This window comes from Mauremys mutica, chromosome 3 (assembly GCF_020497125.1).
Source record: "Mauremys mutica isolate MM-2020 ecotype Southern chromosome 3, ASM2049712v1, whole genome shotgun sequence".
Taxonomy (NCBI): domain Eukaryota; kingdom Metazoa; phylum Chordata; order Testudines; family Geoemydidae; genus Mauremys; species Mauremys mutica.
The window spans coordinates 139,442,250-139,463,812 of NC_059074.1; the positions used below are offsets into that span (position 1 = coordinate 139,442,250).

General features: G+C 40.0%; 1 protein-coding gene across 8 annotated transcripts in view; it reads left to right on the plus strand.

The window, feature by feature from the left end:
* Positions 1–21,563, plus strand: part of SDCCAG8 (SHH signaling and ciliogenesis regulator SDCCAG8) — a 152,454-nt gene that overhangs the window by 73,233 nt on the left and 57,658 nt on the right. For 7 of the 8 annotated variants that reach the window (XM_045008476.1, XM_045008474.1, XM_045008482.1 and 4 more), the window contains exon 14: positions 19,458–19,585. The exons of the other annotated variant lie outside the window; for it this stretch is intronic. In XM_045008476.1, the coding sequence (XP_044864411.1) occupies positions 19,458–19,585 (128 nt within the window). The remainder of the gene's footprint in view (positions 1–19,457; positions 19,586–21,563) is intronic. 8 annotated transcript variants of the gene reach the window in all.

Below are 21,563 nucleotides of genomic sequence, written 5' to 3' on the forward strand. Positions count from 1 at the left end.
TGAAGAAAATGTCTTTTAGGGCATACAGTTGTTTTCAGCAGTGCTGTGGCCTTTGTGGCTTCAAATAGCTACAGTACATCAATGCTTCTAGTAGCCTCTAGCGAGTTTTCAACAGCTCCATTGGCAATAACTGCAATCTATGTATAATAAATAAGGTACATAAATTAAACCTACCATTCTACCTCCGGGTTCTTGTGACATTATTAAATTGCTAGAGCTTTGCTGTCATGGCTTATGATGTCACCAGAATTCCTTGCTAGAATTACAGCCTGTTTGTAATCTATATTTAGGCTATATTATTCTTTATATTATAAAGCATAATCTGACTTGTCTATTTACAGCAGAAGTCTCATGCTGCTACTCACTATCCTTTATTAAAGCTGTACAAAACCTAGTATCAGCTGTGTTGATTTCAAAGTAATATCTGTTAGTTATCAGCAGAATTATTTAGTGTGTTGCCTTTTATTCAGCAATTTTAGAACATCAGAAGCAGTCTCCTATTGATGATAGATGAGGAATTCTAATGAGATTTCATTTTTAGTATTAATGGACACTGTTAATTAGTAGCAGTGGACAGTCTCTCATTTTTCTAAACTACTTATTTTCTAGTCTAATGAATATAGCAAAAACACCAATATATGGAAAAAATAGCCAAAAAAAAGCTTAATTTTAAACATGTTATATGCTGTTTGTTTTGTATGAACAGCTTTATCTATTAAAAATAGTGTAGGAAGGAGTAATAACATGAAACAACTCATATAACTAATAAACTTTCAAATTCTGTTTCATATGTTTAATTTTCATTAAATGTAGGGATAGTTGTGACTGTGGTGTTGTGATTCAGTCAACATTTATTTCTATCTGTTTTTCATATACAAAGGCATTGGGATGCCAGAAAATAAACTGTTAACGGAGAATTAACTTCTTTGGCATGCTTTCATACTTATCTTCCAAATTAAAGAAAATGAAATGGGCAGAAGCAGAGTGTAGATTACCTCCTTTTTGTCAAAAATGGTGGGAATTTGAAAATTAATAATAAAAAAGGGAACAGATGCAGTAACATGCCAGAGGGAGATTAATGTGGAGAGTAAAATCTGTGAGCAACAAAACTGAAGCAAACTGAATCAGTGGGAGGTGGTTGTACAATCAAAATCAGGATAAAAGAGAAATTACAAACAACCCTGCACTTGTCAAAGTAGTAGTAATGAAATCCTGACTCTGCCAGCAGTGAGAACCTGTGTTAGCACTTTGGGGTAAGGATGGTAGCTGGGTGCCAGGTAGGAGGGCAGTGTTAGGTTGCTGGGCAGCAGCCATCTTGTGTAGAACAGATGGCACTGAAAGCTGGCAGGGGAGGGGCTCCTTAGCAGAACTAATCAGACAGTAACAGATAGGGCAGCTGGGAAGACTGACCACAGAGAGGGAAGCTGCAGGGTAGCTACAGAGCTCCATGATGTTTACAGTGGTGTGCCCATTGGTCTGAGATAAGACCTTGCAATGTCTTTTTACTGCAGAAAGTACACAAACTTTTGTTAAATAAAGAATTTATCTGATCAGTCTACAATAAAAGGAAAGTATCAACTCATTGCTGAGCTAATTTTGTGACAACATTGCATTTTGAACCTTTGCTACCAAGAAATTTTGTGTGGCATAACCCTTGCAAAATAAAAATAAACTATCAGGCATGTCACACACAATCATAAGTTTGTGTTCCATATTTTATTAATATACGCAATGAAAGAATTGAAGATAAATATACAGATATCCACACATTAATCTGGAGAGTGATCCTCCTGGCAGACCCCTACTTCCATTGATGTTAATGAGTTGTTGGCATTCAACACCTTGCAGTATAGGGTTCTTCAGTTGAATTAAATATTTTATGATATTTTACCATGTGTTTGATTTTGTTCAGGAGGAGCCATTTTCTTCCTTATAAGTGATACCCTATGGGAACTGAATTAAGGTCCCAGTCCTGTAACCTTCAGTCACATGAGTAAATTTTACTCAAGTAAGTAGTACCACTAGCATCAGTAGAACTACTCACAAGAGTAAGAGTTATCCCTATGCATAAGAATTGCGAAATCAGGCCCTGAGATAGCAACTGTCAGCTTGAAAGAGAAATGGAAACAGAATTGTAACACAGAAGACAAAATAACCCAAGTACTGTATAATGAAAAAGAACTGACTGACTTATTGCATAGTATTATTAACTAGTTTAGTTGATCATGATATAAAATAAAAAAAAATCAGATATACAGTTGGGTTGTGGATGCTGAGCTCATCTTTTAACAAAGAAATCTACATCTGTTTTAGAACTTGTATATCTCTCTTTTACAGTAGGTTTATAGCTTGGCTCAATTACTCATTTTGAGTGGGGAGGGGAGGAAACATTACCGGGATTTGAAATAGGTGGTATAACATAGCCATATGCTATTTATGCAGCAGTTTCTGCAATAAATCTAATTTGGTGCTGTCAAAAAAAATTAGACTTATTTGATATAGCAGCACATTAGTAAATGATTGTGGTAGATTTGAAAGTTGTCATTCACTCTGCTTACTTGTAACAGAATCTTGCAAAGCCTTTTTTTTTTTTTTCCCCGAGCAACTCTATGAAAATTTCTCAGTTCTTTGTCCTGCAGCTGTAGAAACTGAAATATTTCTACAACTGAAAAGAAGGTCTTGCTTTAAGGTAATTGTGGAAGGGGGTGGAAGAATGAATAACCTCTGTTAACAATTATATGAATGTATAGGCAGAAAAATCAATAAAACAGAGGGGGGGAAAGCTAGATCTCTCCCTTGCCTACAGATTTTTCTAGTGCAGCTGAAATTGTTTATCTCATTATACAGTATGTAGATAAATTAGCTGCTCTGAGTTATTATAGAAGGTAAAATATTTTACCTGCCATCATAAGACCATATGCTGCTTTATAAAGACTGATATTGAATGATTTGAAATAAATCGGCTGTGTCGTCTTCTGGCAGTGCTTTTTAGAAATTGCATTACCAGTTTATTTAATAATCAGTCAAGATAATACATGATTGTTTAAATACCCTTACATTTAACCATGTACAAATACTGTTTAAGGTATATGTTGTGAGTATTCAAATGTTATTAACAAAGTTGTAAGAGAAAACAAAAATAAAGTCAATATAAACATGGGGTTAGCAAGGAATCCACCATCATGTCAGTTAATTAGGGAAAAGAAAAGCTTTATAACATCACCTATTTTCCTTTTCTCTTCATTTAAAAAAATGTTTTTTAAAAACCTTGCTGATTGTTGTTTAATCTGATTTGTTGCTCTACCATGCAAGTTTCTTAAAAGAAAGGCAGTGATATGTTTTCGGATTCCCATTTTAATTACATTCAACATTTACTTTGTAGTGTTTAAACTGCCACTGGTCAAAAGAGAATTTTACTAATGATTTCATCTTTTATACAACGAATCAGGCTGTTAAAGTAACCAAGTTGTTTCTGCAAATAGAGTGTATTTACACTGGTAGCAGGTAACAGTACTTGCAGCACTTCTGAGCAAGCAATGTAATTCAGAAATAATACAAATGAGATTATCCAATGATTACAAGAAAATTTAAAAAAGTATTTTTAAATGTCTTTTTTTAAAAGGAATATTTATCATTGAGAACTCATCTGTTAAGGAAGTTTATAGATTAATATCAATATACATTTACTTTGGACTAATTCAATCAATTTTTTAAAATAACTATTGGGAATGGAATAATATGATTTTTTTTAATTTAAAAAACAGTCTTTCAGAAGAATGTATCCAAGCCTGCTAGATTTTATACTAATTTTGAAATTAACTGATTCTGATTTATGTTAGAGACAGCACTTGTTTTCTCTAGTACATGTGAAAGACTGTTTTAAGGAAGTTGCAAATGTGTTTTCTCTATAAAGGTTTGATTTTTATAATGCTAATTTTAACCATTTTGAAAGCTGCACCATGCTTTTTCAAATACAACCAGTTATTTTCTTTATGGTCAGTAACAATATTTCTTTTTCTCTCCTGTGTCAGGATCCAATCCTGAAGTCATTAGGTAATAAGGGCTTCAACATGGACCCAAAGGGTTTGCCACTCACTGAAGTCTGTGATAAAACTCTCATTCACTTGAATGGGTGCAGGATTGGACACGTAATTTTGTAAAATTTGACATTTAGGAACATCATCCTACATGTTGTCTCTTATGTAAAACGCTTCCCACAGTGGGGAGAAATTAGCTGGAAATATCTACAGCTTTGGCTATCTCATTGGTCTTACCACATCCTCACCTCAGTCAGTTAAAGCCAGTGTGACTGAGTTCGCTAGGAGCAAGAGTGAACTCGCTGAACTAAACCAACATGCTGCTATTGGTTGTCACTCTGCTTCTGGCATTCTGAAATTCTAAGAGCATTTTTGCAGAAATTAGGAGGAGGAGTTCTGACTTCTTCCCCTGGCTGGCCTTGACAATTGTTCTTCAGAGCTTGAATCACAAAGTAGGGGTGGGGAGGAATATGAGTTGCTATGCAATTAGGTGGGATGTTGCTGGGTGCTCCTCTTGCCCCTCCGGTCCCTTTTTACAAATTTCTAACATTTTTGTTCTCCTCCATGTAACACTCTAGAGGAAAAAATAAGGACCCCGAGAAATAAGATGGAAAAAGAATCATTAGATCACAGAGAACAGAGTAGTCCCCCAACAAACGATGTATCTGATATTAAATTGATACTAATTGGCTAACTATGTTTAGTATTAATTTGTCATAATACTATACAAGACTTTATTTCTTAAACTTTGAGTAAAATTCAGACCTAATGTAACCAGATGTAACTCCATTTCAGCTAATGAGGTTGTATTTGCTTACATAGATCCTGAATTTATCCATGAAAGTTTAACACCTGATTTTTTTAATCTTTTTTTTACCTTTAGGAAACTGAATAAAATGTTTGGTTCATTATGATTACAGGTGATGAAATGCTTTTTAAAACTTTTTTGGGCACAGCTTTTTTCCTTTTGTTGAGTGAATTTTCTGTTTCTTAAAGAATACCTTAATTACATGTTGTGAAGGATATTTCTTATTCCAGAAGAATGAGACTATCTAAGAGACTAGTTAATAATTCAGTAGTATGTGGTTATCAGAATCTATTTATGAAAAGAGGGATGAGTGCATTAATAGCTACACATAATGGATCCTGTTGACAGTATAATGTTTATCTCGGTCTTGACCCAAAATTATTATTAATAATATTATTTTTTACAATTTATTCTAATTTTATGTACAGACAGTATTGTAGTAGAGAGATGGATATGCATCTTGCACAAGGACAGAAAGTGAAAAAATTATGTTTTCAGGCTTCAGTTTAACAATTATTTATAAAAGTGCTGTATTTTTAACATCTCTAAGAGCTGAAAAGAACAATTATTTCAAGGTACTGCTTGTTAAAAGTAATATAACAATTGATGTGGGACATTTTTGAATATTTAAAATAATTTGATTGTGAACTTTCTTATCCTGCTGTTCCCTTCTCCCTAACTCAGTTTTAGTAAATACTTTTGCCTCACATTTTTCTGCTCTACAGCACAGATTTTCTTTTAAGGTGGAATTTGGAATTTTTGTTTAATTGTAAATCTTCTATTTATAAAGCCTTTACTATTTTGTCTTTCGTTATAACTAGAAAATATTTAGAGCATTTGTACCATTTTTTTGCGTGTTCAAAAAAAAGACGTATGAAGAGACATAGTTTTTAAAATAGTCTTATATTTTTCCTCCACATTCTTATCTTCCTATACCCAAAAGTAATTTTCACAAACACATTACTGTACAGAGCTTCTTATTCTGCTGGTTAGCAGAAGTAGATTTAAATCCATACCGACAGTTCATTTGACAATGACCTTGAGGGGCTTTGCTTCTTGAAGAAGAAAGCAGAAGCTTGCAGTAAACAAAGTTCACTTCTGACAGATGGATTGAATGACAGAAAGGTTGCGAGTGCCAGAATAGCCCTGGCAGAGGAGGAAATGTTCAGTGGAATCCAACAGGAGAGGAGGTGTGAACAGGTGCAGGGTTGCTGACGGAAGGGGAACCAGATGGAAGGAGCCAGAGCCAGTTTATTTAAAGGAAAAGGCAGAAAACACTGAAAGGCTGTGCAATCAGTGGCTAAAAGTGTGCATGGAAGAAGGTAAAAATTCACAAAGCAAAACTGCACAGTGGGATATCTAGCACTTAGCATAATGGTACTAATTTGTGAGTTTAGTTTGAAAGTTGCTATTGAAATACATTATACTTTATCCTGTGAAGACCAAGGTATAGATATTTGAAATCTGATTTAAAAAAAAAAAGCAGCTTGACATAAATATTGCCTGTCCATTATTTGTAATATTTAATGCACACAAAAGTTATGATTACAGAATAATGTTAAGGGTGTGCCACAAACTAACCAGAGCAAGAAAATATAGAACTATCGGGCTAGATTTCCATTCTTAACTCATCACACTGGAGTGCCAGCATGCCTAAGTCTTGCCACACGTAATAGATCATTCATCTACTGTTGGGAGTCCTCTGCAATACCTAAGCACAATGGTAATGCTCAAGTACTGTGGAAGTTTTGCCTTTGTACATCTCCACTTCTATTGGTTTTTGGTCACATCTTTAATGCCAGTTTGTTGCTATATTTGCTAACTTATTTTAGGACAAGAGAAGGATTTTGATTTTTTTCCCAGCCCGGAAGAATAAAATATTCTCCTCCCTCAAATGGATAGCATTATCCTTATTACTTTGTCCTGTCACACCACTCCATTTCTGCTCATGGGTTTGATCTTGTAAGGTGCTGAGCCCATTCAGTTCCTGTTAACTTAAATGGTAGTTGAGGACAATTGGCATCTTGCAGGATCATGCCTTTGAATAACCTCAGCCAGAAGTTATTCACCTAAGGTCTGTCCCAAAGAAACATCAGTGGTAAGTCAGAGAAAGCATCAGCACCAACCTCACAAACCATCACATGTCAAGAAAAAGCCTCTCAAAACTTTTTTTAATGTTGTAGATGGAAATTGTTGTTATTTAGATAGTACTGGAGTATACATTCAGTAAATGGCTTCTATAGTAATCAAACACTTCAGCATTTAATCATTTGTAAAAGTCTTTGACTTACTTGCTCATAATTATCTGACAATAGAATGTGTTTTTGTGCGTATGTATATTTAAAAAATTAAGGTAAGTGGTGGGATGGGGGAAAATTCCTTCAGAATAGAAGGCATGCTACAATAATTGGAGCTATAGTTTAATACTTCACATAACCCACTTGTTCCACACTGCCTATAACCAATATGCTGTCCGTTAGTTCCCATACCAGCAAGTTTATCAAATCTTTACACCATTCCTAGTGCTGTGTTCTACCTGCTCTCCTAGTCTTGTCCTGCACCATTTTACATTGTTGTCCATTATTGTATGTTGGGAAATTTATTTGAAAGATGCAATGTAAAATTAAATAGTATTGCAAGGCATGCTACCAACTACACTTTTACCAGAATTTCACCCGCTATAAATGTATTTGATGACCTACTGTAAATGCTGATTATTGATCTGAAAATATTATAAACCAATGAAAAAGAGAGCAGTTAATTGAATAATATTTAAATAATTGTGCATTGATATATTAAAAATCCAAATAAAAAGTAGTAATGTTCTGTGTATGGCAGCCAATTTTCAATATTAAAATTTTAGGGAGGAAATACCAAAAGAGAGAGATCATATTATGGACGAATTGTTTACAGATAAAAGCTTTTACACTGAATTGGGGGGGGGGCGTTGTTTCAATTTTTATTTTATACGTGAATCTACTGCTTCAAAAAAACTGTATAGACTGAAATCTATAGACAGAACTGGTACTGCCCAAGTCGTATCTATTAAAGCTTCTTCGCATTGCCCATTTGATATGCCTAAAACCTGACCTTTAGGGAGCTCTTGTATAGATGAAAGAGTGATTCGGGTTCTATGTCCATAGAATACTTCAACTTTCTGAGAACATTGCCAAGGTTTCCAGTTGATGATAACTGTTCAGTTGTTGTAATGTGTACAACTATCTACTAGGACAGCAACTTTCAACCTTTTTTCATTTGCGGACTCCTAAAATTTTTCAAATAGAGTTGTCCATCCCTTTCGAAATATTAGACATTGTCTGCAGATCCCCAGGGATCCACAGACCACAGGCTGAAAACTGCTGCCTATGGCGGTAACAAACTTTCGCTGAACCTGTTACACATAGTCTGTGGACCCCCAGGGATCTGCAGAGCACAGGTTGAAAACCACTGTAGTAGGAATTGTAGCAAGACCTCAAACTCATTTAATACCACAGCTGTTGTAGTGTAATATCTTCTTTCCACAAACGACTCAGGCCAGATTTAAAAAGATGACCTGGACATTATAGGATTGTGTTCCATTTTACCAAACCTTCAAATTGTCTAATTTGCCATTAAATGATTTACATTTGGACAAATATAAAAAATATTTTAAAGCCATAAGCTTAATTTTAATTTTGGTAAAATAATTTTGGCTATATTGCATAAATATGAAAGTCTGTGAAATAAAGTTTGTCAGTGAGCTGTGAAATTATGTATGAACTTTCATCCTTGGCTTAATTGTAAAAGCCAAGTTGAAACTCCCCAAAAATATAGAATTTTATTAAAATACTGACACTAACTGAATTCTAATGCAGTAAGCACACAGTACTGTCATACCCTTTATTAGTAATGGCCATACTGTTTGCTTTAATGTGAGAAAGTGATTGTAGGATAATTTGTCAGGTTGCTTGAGGATAATCAGTTGCCTAAATTTGGAAATTTTGTCAAATTTTAACTCTGATTGCGCTGAATAAGGTTTTCTTGGCTTTGTAAGGTTTCTGAGAACTACTGTCATCTTGGGAGAGAGACACTTTAATGCTTGTAGTTAAGAGATTTTGTTCTGTTTTATATCATTTTAAAGGCAATTTTTACACTGTATTTGAACATTTTAAATGAGTCTGAAACACATTTAAAATACAGCAGCAGCTGGAATACCTTATTTAGGTCCTGAATGTAATCCTACACCGGTTATAGCCTAGTGTAACCTCATTGACTTTACTGGAATTACTCCTGATTCTCATTGATATGAGATCAGAATCAGGTATTTATTGTTATAGAAAGCTATGTCAGTACCCATTGCTAAAACACCAGTTTGCTATGCATCAATAAAAATAATAATTTTATAAAATCTGTAAATTTAAATGCTCTGGAATAGAACTGTTTGCACTCTCTCAATGACACAATCGCTGAAAAGCACCTAATAAATTAATGCATAAATCCACGGGTCAGTGAAGCATTTGACCAAATAAGTAAATCTTAAACTGTCTGGATGTTCATCAAACACAGCCTGCTGGCTGGAGTCAGTTCCAGTAGCGTGTGCCCTCTGAGAACACCTTGCAACCAACAGTAGAGAGTCCATGGCCAGTTTGCTCCCAGCAACTGACAGAGAGAGAGAGCAACCCAGAATGAAACTGCCATAAAGGGCAATCTTTCAAAACCCGATGAGGTTTGAAATAATGACCTGGCAATAATGTTTTTTATGAGTTGGTAATTTTTATACAGTTCTAGTACACATACACATGCATTGGTCTTTTTTCCCCTTCTAGAGTTCTGTTAATTTGAAAAATAGATATAATACTTGTTTTTTATGCTAAACATTTCCTACTTTGTGTAAGTATAGTGGTCATCACTGAAATTCAGTTTTACCTAGTTACAACACAGTGGTATCTGAGATCCCACAGGTATTTTCTAGTCTAAACAGAGAAATACTGAGGGATCTAAGCGAACACTGTGTGGTAACTGTGGTTAGATGTGGTCATCATTAAAAATAACTGAATGGCATTAAGCAGAATGGAATGGGATGACAGATTTGAATGTAATTTGAGGGGTTTTAGATTAACAGAGGGAACAAATTAAGTCCATGCCTTGGGTGAATGCCTTCCTGGTGCATGGTAATTTACTTTTAATTTTTGAAACCCTAATTCCCAGTGCCTTAATATCTGAATAAGTTGTGAAGAAGCTGCATGCTTGCCCTTCTACTTGCAACATAGCTGTATTCTGAAAATGGATTAGTGAAGGATGGAGGGGAGAAATTTGTGGGAAATTCTGTCAAACTTTTTATATAGGTCTTTCTACTGCCTTCATCGTAGTAGTTGAGTGCCTTCAGGTAGTAGATTAAGTTATGTGATTAACATCTCTCTCATCTTCTCCCCGGGGAGAGAATATTGTGTGTAGTGAAGGATTTTGTTTTTGTAGGGTTCTGTTTAGGGATTTTTATTTTATTTTTTAATGTACATGCTGTGTGTTTTATGGTAAAAAAGGCAAGGTCAAAGAACCAGAGAGGTAGCCGTGTTAGTCTGGATCTGTAAAAGCAGCAAAGAATCCTGTGGCACCTTATAGACTTAGGGCTTGGCTACACTTACAAGTTGCAGCGCTGGTGGAGGCTTTCCAGCGCTGCAACAACACCCCGTCCACACTTGCAGGGCACAACCAGCGCTGCAACTCCCTGGTTGCAGCGCTGGCTGAAAACCCATCCCGGCAGGGGTATAAGGAGTGCAGCGCTGGTGATCCAGCGCTGCCCAGCAGGTGTGGACACTCACCAGCGCTTTACCTGTCCTCCAGGGAATAAGGAGGTATCCCAGAATTCCTGTTCAGCCACTCTGCACATCAGTTTGCACTCTACTGCTCTTGGCTCAGGTGACCCGCCCTGTAAATGCCCGGGAAATTTAAAAATCTCCTTCCTGTTTGCTGCAGCCAGGTGTGGAGTGCAATCAGTTTTAATCAGTTACAGGTGACCATGCCTCCACGCGGCAAACGAGCCCCAGCATGGAGCACTGGTGAATTGCAGGACCTCATCAGTGTTTGGGGTGAGGCATCTGTTCAGGCACAGCTGCGCTCCGGCCGTAGGAATTACGATATCTTTGAGCAGATATCAAGGGCCATGCTGGATCGGGGCCATGATCGGGACGCAGTACAATGCAGGGTGAAAATTAAAGAGCTGCGGAGTGCCTATTACAAAGCCCGAGAGGGGAATCGACGATCCGGAGCTGCTCCCACGACCTGCCGTTTTTACAGGGAGATGGATGAGATACTTGGGGGTGACCCCACTGCCAATCCCAGGATAACGATGGACACTTCTGAGCAGGCTGGGGGACAGGAGGAGGAGGCGGAGGAGGCGGCGGAGGCGGAGGCGTGGGGGGGGGAGGAAACCGCGAGTGAAGCTCCTGGCATGGGGGAAGAAACCGCAGATTCCCTGGAGGCATGCAGCCAGGAGCTCTTCTCAAGCCAGGAGGAAAGCACCCAATCGCAGCAGCCAGCAGTTGCAGAAGGACAAGCAGAGGAGCGTGTTACCGGTAAGCGGCTTTTATTTTCTGGGTGAAATGTTTCTGGAGAGGAGGGGGGGTTATGGATGCATGCATGCCAGCCTCTAGATGTGGAATAGCCCGTTGATGTGGTCTATCACGTCGCGGTAATCTGCCTCAGTTATCTCAGCAAAAGCTTCATCCAGAGCGTGGGCAATATGCCTGCGCAGGTTTATAGGCAGAGCCACTGTGTCCCTTGTCCCAGTGACGGTGACGCGTCCGCGCCACTCTTCTGCCAGTGGTGGGGGGACCATTTCTGAACACAGGCAAGCCGCATAGGGTCCCGGGCGGAATCCACATTGCTCTAAAAGAGCCCCCCGCTGTTCCCTAGTGACTCGCAGTAGGGAAACATCTTCCAGGATTAAGTCCTGTGAAAAATGTTGGGAGACTCTTTAGTGAAGAGATAGGGAGATAAGATCACCCCTGCATCTGCATTTCACTCAACCCTCTAGCACTCCAGATTACCCGAAGCAACCAGCTCCCCTCTTACACCCAAGCCCCACTTCTCCCCATATAAGCACTGCTCACTCACCATGTCGTGGCTTCTGTAGTGTTATGCGTGTGGGTAAAAGAATGCTTAAATAAGAACTCACTCCCTCAGTGTAACAATTCATGTCTGGAGATAGTGGATACAATGCTGCCCGTGTTAAATGTTGTCATTTCTGTTTCTACAGTGACCTTGACTACTGGACTGCCCAGATGTTCAACATCACAGAGGCTTCAAAATTTGAGAAAAAATCCCCGAAAGAGCAAAGAAGACATGCTGAAAACTGTTCTTAATCAGTCTGCTCGAGAGAGTAAGGACTTGAAGGATTGGCGAGAGAAAGAAAGCAGGACACGCAAGAGAAATGCAGTGGCCAAGAGGAAAACCACGGAGCGGCTGCTAAGCATCCTGGAGCGCCAAGCGGAGTCTATAGAGTCACTCGTTGCCATGCAAGCAGAGCACTACCGTGCTACTCCCCCACCCGCCCCGTCCTTTGTGCCTTGTGCCCCAATGTCAGCTCAAACCACCTTTCCCCAGCATCCAGGTTCTTACCACCACCAGCTGCCTCCAACACCTGTATGTTCCCCAACCAGCCCTGATACCTACCACCACCCTTACCCTCTGCATTCAACCCCCATCACCATGCAGTATATGAACCCTGAAGTGCAGGATTCATTAAACAGCAATCCAGACAGGGCATATGCAAACTTGTGACTGTACAGTTCACCAACCCACACCCCTGCCCTCTTGTGTTCATGAAATGTTGTGTGTCTGTCTGTCTGTCAAGGAAGTTTTTTTCTTTTCAATAAAACAATTCTTGGCTTTGAAAACAGTCTTTATTATAGCAGATAGTGAAAGATACCTTAGCCCAGTAAAGAAAGAGGCACTACAAATCATATTATTATTATGGATAATAGAATAACAGTGTAAGCAGTGCAATTCACTCCCATGCAAGGCAGCAAACATTATTGTTGGCTTTCAGCCTCAAATTCTTCCCTCAAGGCATCCCTAATCCTTGTAGCCCTGTGCTGGGCCTCTCTATTAGCCCTGCTCTCTGGCTGTGCATATTCAGCCTCCAGGACTTGAACCTCGGTGGTCCATGCCTCACTGAATGTTTCACCCTTCCCTTCACAAATATTATGGAGGGTACAGCAAGCGCATATAACCGCGGGGATGCTGCTTTCCCCCAAGTCTAGCTTCCCATACAAGCAACGCCAGCGGGCTTTTAAACGCCCAAAAGCACACTCCACAGTCATTCTGCACCGGCTCAGCCTGTAGTTGAACCGGTCCTTGCTCCTGTCAAGCTTCCCTGTATAGGGTTTCATGAGCCAAGGCAGTAACGGGTACGCGGGGTCTCCAAGGATCACAGTGGGCATTTCGACATCCCCTACTGTGATCTTCCTGTCTGGGAAAAAAGTCCCTGCCTGCATCTTCCTGAACAGGCCACTGTTCCGAAAGATGCGTGCATCATGCACCTTTCCAGGCCAGCCTGTGTAAATGTCAATGAAACGCCCGCGGTGATCCACAAGCGCCTGGAGAACCATAGAGAAATACCCCTTCCGATTAACGTACTCTGATGCCAGGTGGGGGGGGGCCAGAATAGGAATATGCGTCCCATCTATCGCCCCTCCACAGTTAGGGAAACCCATGTGTGCAAAGCCATCCACAATGTCCTGCACGCTCCCCAGAGTCACGGTCTTTCTTAGCAGGATGCGATTAATTGCCTTGCAAACTTGCATCAAAACGATTCCCACGGTCGACTTTCCCACACCAAACTGGTTCCCGACCGACCGGTAGCTGTCTGGAGTTGCCAGCTTCCAGATTGCAATAGCCACTCGCTTTTCCACCGTCAGGGCAGCTCTCAATCTTGTGTCCTTGCGCCGCAGAGTGGGGGCGAGCTCAGCACACAGTCCCATGAAAGTGGCTTTTCTCATACGAAAGTTCTGCAGCCACTGCTCGTCATCCCAGACTTCCATGACGATGTGATCCCACCACTCAGTGCTTGTTTCCCGAGCCCAAAAGCGGCGTTCAACGGTGCTGAGCATTTCCGTAAATGCCGCAAGCACTTTAGTGTCACACGCGGCAGGCAAATCCATATTGATATCATCGTCGGAATCCTCACTGTCACTTTGGAGCTGAAGGAATAGCTGGACTGCCAAACGTGTTGTGCTGGTGACACTCATCAGCAGAGTCCTCAGCAGATCGGGCTCCATTTGCCACAGAAATCGCGATTCACACAGAGAGTAACAGAAAGACACTCACAATGGCGCCAAACGCTGCTGGAAAGAGTGAATGCTGGGATGTGAAGCGATGCACCACGGGGCGCTGGCAAACAGGAAGCGGAATGACCCGCACACTTCCTTCCCCTTCCCACAATACTCAGCGCCAAAACGGCGCCAAAACGGGACGAGGTGCTCTGTGGGATAGCTGCCCACAATGCACCTCTCAATACAGCGCTGGAAAGTGCTGCAAGTGTGGCCACACTGCAGCGCTGGTAGCTGTCAGTGTGGCCACACTCCAGCGCTGGCCCTTCCACAGCTGCATGACCAGCGCTGTAACTCCCAGCGCTGCAACTTGTAAGTGTAGCCAAGCCCTAACAGACGTTTTGCAGCATGAGCTTTCGTGGGTGAATACCCACTTCGTCGGATGCAAGCTCATGCTGCAAAACGTCTGTTAGTCTATAAGGTGCCACAGGATTCTTTGCTGCTTTTAAAGGTCAAAGAAGTGTGCTTTGCCTTTGAAGCGGAAAGTACTTAGGTTTATCCCATATTTAGTGATTCTGTATGTAGAATAATACATGTTTTGAGATAAACAAGGCCTGTTAGCTCATAGACTCCATCCAATACAGGATTGTTTCTTAATATTTAATTTCTAGTACTTTGAAATGACCTGATGCTGCTGTTAGTCTCATGCAGAATTCCCATTGAGTACAGTGGGAATTCTATGTACAGAGTGACTGCAGGAACATTATACAGTTAGACCAGCAAATACAAACTTTTTCAAATTATGAATATGGATTGCAATCTCCTAATCACAATTTGTTTGCTACCCATATGGCTGGGCTATGTTCATACCATTATCTGGCTTTAGAACAAAAATTCCCAAACTGTGGTGTGTGGAGCACATGCTGGTGGTTCACAGAAAACTAGCTGGTTGTATGCTGTTCTTCCTCCCTATTTCCAGCTGCTAAAATGCATTAAAATACCTTCTGAATATATTTGCTTCTGTGTAACCAAATGCAATAATTGCCAGGGAGTTGTCTATATTATTGTGAATGGGAGGAAAAGTGGTCTGTGGGACTTTCAATAGGAATATAAAAGGTCCAGGAGACGATCTGCATTAAAATGTGAGCCATACTGTGGAAACATTTGAGAATCCCTCCTGTAAAAGGTTTTCTGTCTTCTCATGTCCCATTTGGTACACATTTTGGTGACTGAGAATTGAAAAGCTCATCGTGACTGAGAATTGAAAAGCTCATCGTGACTGAGAATTGAAAAGCTCATAGTGCAAATCTTCACTCCTATGAATAGTCAAATTTAAATATATGTTTTGTTTGAAACAAAATCTGAATTAAAAAAATCAAAAAACGAAACTAGTGTTCCTGGTATTTATTGTGGTAAAAGCATAGAATACATACATGATCTGACTAAAGTTCCTTAAATTTCTCCCCTCATCTTGGTAACAGTCCAATTCCCAGGAAATGCTGTATGCATAAATAGAAAATATTTCTGATTTGAAAAGAGTAGTTAAGATGGGTTTCATGTGTCTTTACCTAAGTTTCCCCATCTGTAAAATGGAGATACTGATTCTTGTCTCCTTTGCAAAGTGACTTGGGATCTATAGATGTAAGAGCTAGGTGGTGTATTCTTAAAGAAGAAAAAGGCTGGGTTTTTTTCATTTTAAATATATCTTTATTTTACCCTTCAGAGGACTTTCTAATTTTGATCCCTTACTACATTTCAATGGCTTTAGCTCTGATTTCAGTGTCAGATATTGATAAATGTAGTAGAGTTTCTTGACTATTTTAAGGCTTGTCCATCAAGATTAAAATAAATAAATGCAATGAGATTTCATTTTTACTAGCATTAGGCTCAGCTTTTAATTTTTTTTTCCTATCATGTGTGAGGAAGATACAGGATGCTCTTTGATTTTCAGTTTTTTTTTCATTAGACTCGTTGCTCTTAATGTTAGTTTGGTTATTGATGACAAGACAGTTCAGAAACATCTTTTAAATTCAAGTCCTTGCTAAGATTGTACTAAAGTGATGCAAAGTACACTGGACAAGATGAGTCTGTGTACTGGCAGCTGCTCATAGAGATATTTGGTGTAATTTTCAAAGCAGTTGGTAAGTAGGTTTCCTAAGTGCTTGTGTCACTTTAGAAAATGGGACATAGGAGCCTGAAGCTGTCTACACTACCGCGGTAAGTCAACCTATGCTACGCAACTCCAGCTATGTGAGTAATCTAAGTGGAGTCAACGTACCTTAGGTCGAGTTACCGCGGGGTCTACAGTGTGGGGGGATTGACGGGAGAAAATCTCCTGTCAACTTACCTTACTCTTCTCGTCAGGGGTAGAGTACAGGGGTTGACTGGAGAGCGATCTGCAGTTGATTTGGCGGGTCTTTACTAGACCCACTAAATAAACCGCCAGTAGATTGATCTCAGAGTGTTGATCCCAGCTGTAGTGTAGACCTGCCCTACGTAACCTAAGTGCTTTTGAAAATTTTACCCATTGTGCATGAAGGAAAGGCACATCCTTCCAGGGGTAATGGACGACCACAAGCCTGAGTGTCCTTACCCACCTCTGCTCGCCATTATGTAGGAGAGGTATGTGCACCCTCTTCACAAGTTTCATGCTACTGTCAGTGTTGGCCTTCCTTGGTCCTTGCCAGAAACATGAGAACTGATACTGTGTCTGTGCTTGGCCCTCCTTGAGTGCCCAGGGCGAGGCGCAATCTAGTTTAATGTGATTTTTAAAAAAAAGTTTGCTTTCAAAACTAGGATTGTGAATGATATGATTAGGCACATCTTATTCTGTAATGTTTCCATGACAAAAACATGTTTTTCTTCAAACTTTTCTCCTCCCTTCCCGCCCCCAATCGGCCAACATGTCTTCTTTTTGTCACATCAGGCCCTGTCCCACCTCAGGCAAAGCTCCCACTGCCTTCAAGGAGAGTTTTGTCTGAGGTCAGATCGCAACATCAGGTCCAGGAATTAGAGTGTAATGTAGCCCACCCACCATTTATATTGCTTTGGCATAAATGTAAGCAAGAAGATGTAATGTTGTGTATGTCATGCTGGGATATTGTAATATCTCAGATGGGTTATTAGGCAAAAAGCCAAAGGTTAAGTGCAGCAGCCAAATGAGGTGTGGCACTATCCTTATGTGACCCATTCCCAGAACTGTCTTCTTATTTTATAGCCCAATGCAATCAGTAATATCACTGAGAATAATAAAAGGATTTCTTAAATTGTACTTTCAAGGTATTCTTAAACCAATTTAAGTAGTTAGAGCAGGACTGTAGAATTTTTTTTTTTTAACCTAGGATCAACCCCATATACATGACTCAAATTTTGGGTTCGGTTTGCTCTAGATCCAATCTTTGCAGTGGTTCATAGCAGGACTAAACTTCTTTGCAGCACAGGCCATTATCTAATACAGGGGTAGGCAACCTATGGCACGGGTGCCGAAGGCGGCACGCGAGCTGATTTTCAGTGACACGCACACTGCCCGGGTCCTGGCCACCAGTCCAGGGGGCTCTGCATTTTAATTTAATTTTAAATGAAGCTTCTTAAACATTCTGAAACCTTATTTACTTTACATACAACAATAGTTTAGTTATATATTATAGACTTAGAGAAAGAGACCTTCTAAAAAGGTTAAAATGTATTATTGGCACGCGAAACCTTAAATTAAAGTTAATAAATGAAGACTCGGCACAACACTTCTGAATGGCTGCCGACCCCTGATCTAATATATGCATATGTTTCCCTTTCTTGTTACCCATGCTGTCTTTGCTTGGCATGTGTGTCAAAGAAAAAGTTTGTATGGTGTGTGATAACTTGACATTTATTTTGACTCTGTAGTGATTGCCACATCTTGTATATTCAGTCAAGTAAATTGCTAGCAAACTTATGTCTTCAGACCTTAGTAGTGGGACTGGCAATTAGTCACCTGCATACAGCCTTACTGTATAAGCCCTAAATGTTTACACACGCAGGGTCAGTCCCCTGTGACATGTTAACTGTTTCCTGTGAGGTACTGGATGCCCTCATCTAGAGCCCTGTGAAATTTTTTAGTTTTTATAATTTTTCATTTATTTCATTGTATTGTGGGAGGGATTGAGTCCTGCCCCTAGGGAGATGGGCTGCTCAGGGACAGGTGGGTTGAGTCCTGCCCCTGGGGGTGTAGGTGGGAGGCCTGTGGGGGGTGTCAGGTCCTGTTTCCAGAGGGAGGGGATTGGGTCCTGCCCTGGGGGTATGTGTGTGTGGGAGCCCTGGGGTGTGTCAGGGGTCAGGTCCTGTTCCTGGAGTGTGTGTGGGAGGCCAGCATGGATGAGAGCAATAAGGTCCTGACCCTGGAAGTGAGTAGTTGGGTACTGACTGGAGGGGGGGTGTGTGCACGTGTGCAGGCCCCCAGGATCTGTGTGTGTGTGTCTGTCTGCCTTCTGGGGGAGGGGTTGCAGAGCAATCCTGTCCCACACTCACCCCATAGCAGTAGCTCCCGTGCCAAGGGGCTGGATCCAGCTCCCTGCTCTGGACACCAGGTCTCAATTCAAATTTCTCCCTCCCATCTGTTATGAGGCAAACCTGAGTGGAACTGTGACCCTGTGCGCCAGGTCACAAGGCCCAGAGCAGGGTACAGGCCCAGCCAAAGGACAGGAGCTGCTGCTGCAGGGTTAAGTTTTTTGTTCTATTTTGTTTAACAGGCTATTTTTTGTTTTATTTCATGTTACGGTATCTTGCATTTACGAAACCCAGAGGGCTCCACCTTCATCTTCTGTTGTCTTAAATTAATGGTGGAAGCATTTCTGCTGTTTGGATGCTTAAGCAAACTCATTAAGCTTTTAGAATAGCTGTAATGTGAGCACTGTGCGAACTGTTGCCATTGACTCAACTCCCATTAATTTCACTGGGAGTTTAGTTCATCTCAGGATCAGGCCCCTAAACTTTATCAGTAGATGAAATATATAACAGTTACAAGAGAGAACAGATAAACTGCACAAGGCAAATCAGATCTTAAGGGAGGCTTTCTTATAGTAGAGGACTCATTTAATATTATAAAGTATAATCCAAGAATACATGAATTATTCTCTGGAAAAGGAATCCTTTTTCACTCAGAAAATAGGTCATGCTTTTGTCCATTTTCTGCTAGCCACTGGGGTGTGTTTGTCATTGTAAGAGAAAGGTTGGCATGTTCAACTTCAAGTGTGCGTGTGGGGGAAAATGTTTGTTGTGTAAAGCTAGACCAATTTTTTTAAATTATCAGTTGAACTATCCATTTTGGCATTTGACTCATCTGTAGAGTAGTATATATTTTGTATTTCTGTTTCCTGTTTGTTTTTATAGATTGAAGAAAGAAAGTATTCAGCACAGTTTTAGCAATGAAGCAAAGACCCGAGCCCTTCAGGCAGAGCAAAGAGAGCAGGAGCTGACACAGAAGATGCAACAAATGGAGGCCCAGCATGATAAAACTGGTAGGTGGTAGAAAAAGATTAGAGCCTGGGCACTTACTCACAAACCAGGCCCGTGCCTTACTGTGAAATGACATCAGGAACACCTGTAACCTTTGGCTGGCCGAAGGGAGCAGATGCTAACTACACCGGAGATTCCGAATTACATATTAGTTAGCGTTTAAAAGAGAAAATGGAAAGTATTGCCCACTGTCTGTTGATTTCAGAGTGCTGCTCTCACATCTGTTGCACCATCTGGATTATGAGTTTATTTACCTGTATTCAAGAAACGTAAAGCTGAGAGAGACCACAACAAAGTAGAAAAACAAAGGGCTTGTTTTTGGCTGGATTTTCAGGCACACATGTTATATAAAGAAAATAGCATCAGAAGCTCTGCGGGAAATGCTCTGAGCTTACAGTTAAAGTCTCCTGAATAGCATTGAACAGTTCCCACAGTACACACATTATAGCTACTCTAAAAGCTTAATGAGTTTGCTTCAGCATCCAAACTGGAGAAAAGCTTTAACCATTAATCGGTTCTTAATTCACTGTCGCAGCTGGATGTAATTCACTGGCTCCAAATTGATATGTTCCTTTATTTAATCTTTGCAGCCTCAAACATTTTTAGCATTAGTATGTTTTTCCCTCAGTATAGAACAAGGATGTTTAATCTTTTGCATTCTTCAAGTTATCACTACTGCAGTTTAAATTTACTAACACAAAGCATTGACCGTAGCTGGCAGCTTGGCTGGAAGCGGACGTCCTTCATCACACTGGCTTAGCTGACCTATAACTTTTTACCTTTAATCTGAAAAGGACTTTCAGAATATGCAATTTCATTTGTTCACAGTCAAAACATTTTGCCGGTCGTTTTACCATTGTAATGCTCCATGTTCATGAATGGCGTTAGGCAAAATAAGGATAACTCCACATTTAATATTTAACCAATTACATTGTTAAAGGCTCAAATTGTAGCTCTTAGACCCCATGGAATGCTAAGTGGGGGAAATCTGTAACATCTACATGATGGTGGAAGGGGGTGCTATAACTTTGTAGAACATCATGTCTACCATCTTTCTGGGGAAAACACATTCGCCTGCTACCCCTTAACACCTCTAGAAAAGAGGTAGCTGGCATTCCTTCCCAGCCAGTGCTAACTATTACAAGAGGTGGTGAGCCCACATCCACCCTCTGTCCTATGCAGACACGCCTCCTGCAGCATTGTCACTGGTACTAGTGGGCCTTGCTTTGTGTAAAGGGAGTACAAACAGCTGCATTATGACTGCCTTCTACACAGAGGTGGTAGAGGGAAAGGAACTCTCTCTCTCTCTCTTCTTTCCCCATTCTGTCCAGCATATCTGCATATGGGCAGCTGTAATTTGGCATAAATTAAGGAAAACTAACTTACTTGCCCCTCCTGGTCCGTAAGATATTGTTTAATCTGAGTGTATTGAAACAAGAATGGATGTGTCAACTTTATATCTCTACTAAGAGTGGGAAGAGATGAAAAAATGGTCATTTTGTACATAAAAATTTCAAGTATTATGCATCTATGCATTATAGGGGATATTATATACTACTACTGTAAGTTGGATACAGATGAAAGGTCTACAATATTCTAGTCATAATTGTATAAAATGTATTTCATTATATATCATTTATTAAATATGAAGGAATCTGGTAACAGTACAAACAAATTATTTACAGTTTCAGGAATGATTTTAAGACTAGAAATTTAGGGAATACATGGTCTTCTCACTTGAATATTGAAGACCTTTGATTTCTAGATAATCGGTTTTGGCCCAGTTTAGGTCAATAGTAACAGAAACTAATCAATATAAAATGGTAGTCTAAGTGCAGTTCCCACTGGACATAGGTCTATGTATCTACCTCATATTTGTCAAATGCTGGTTGTCAGACTCAATAGAAAGACTGACTAAATGAGCTGATTTCTGCAAAGATGGATAAGATACCTTGGTGGGCCCAGTAAGGACATTATCGC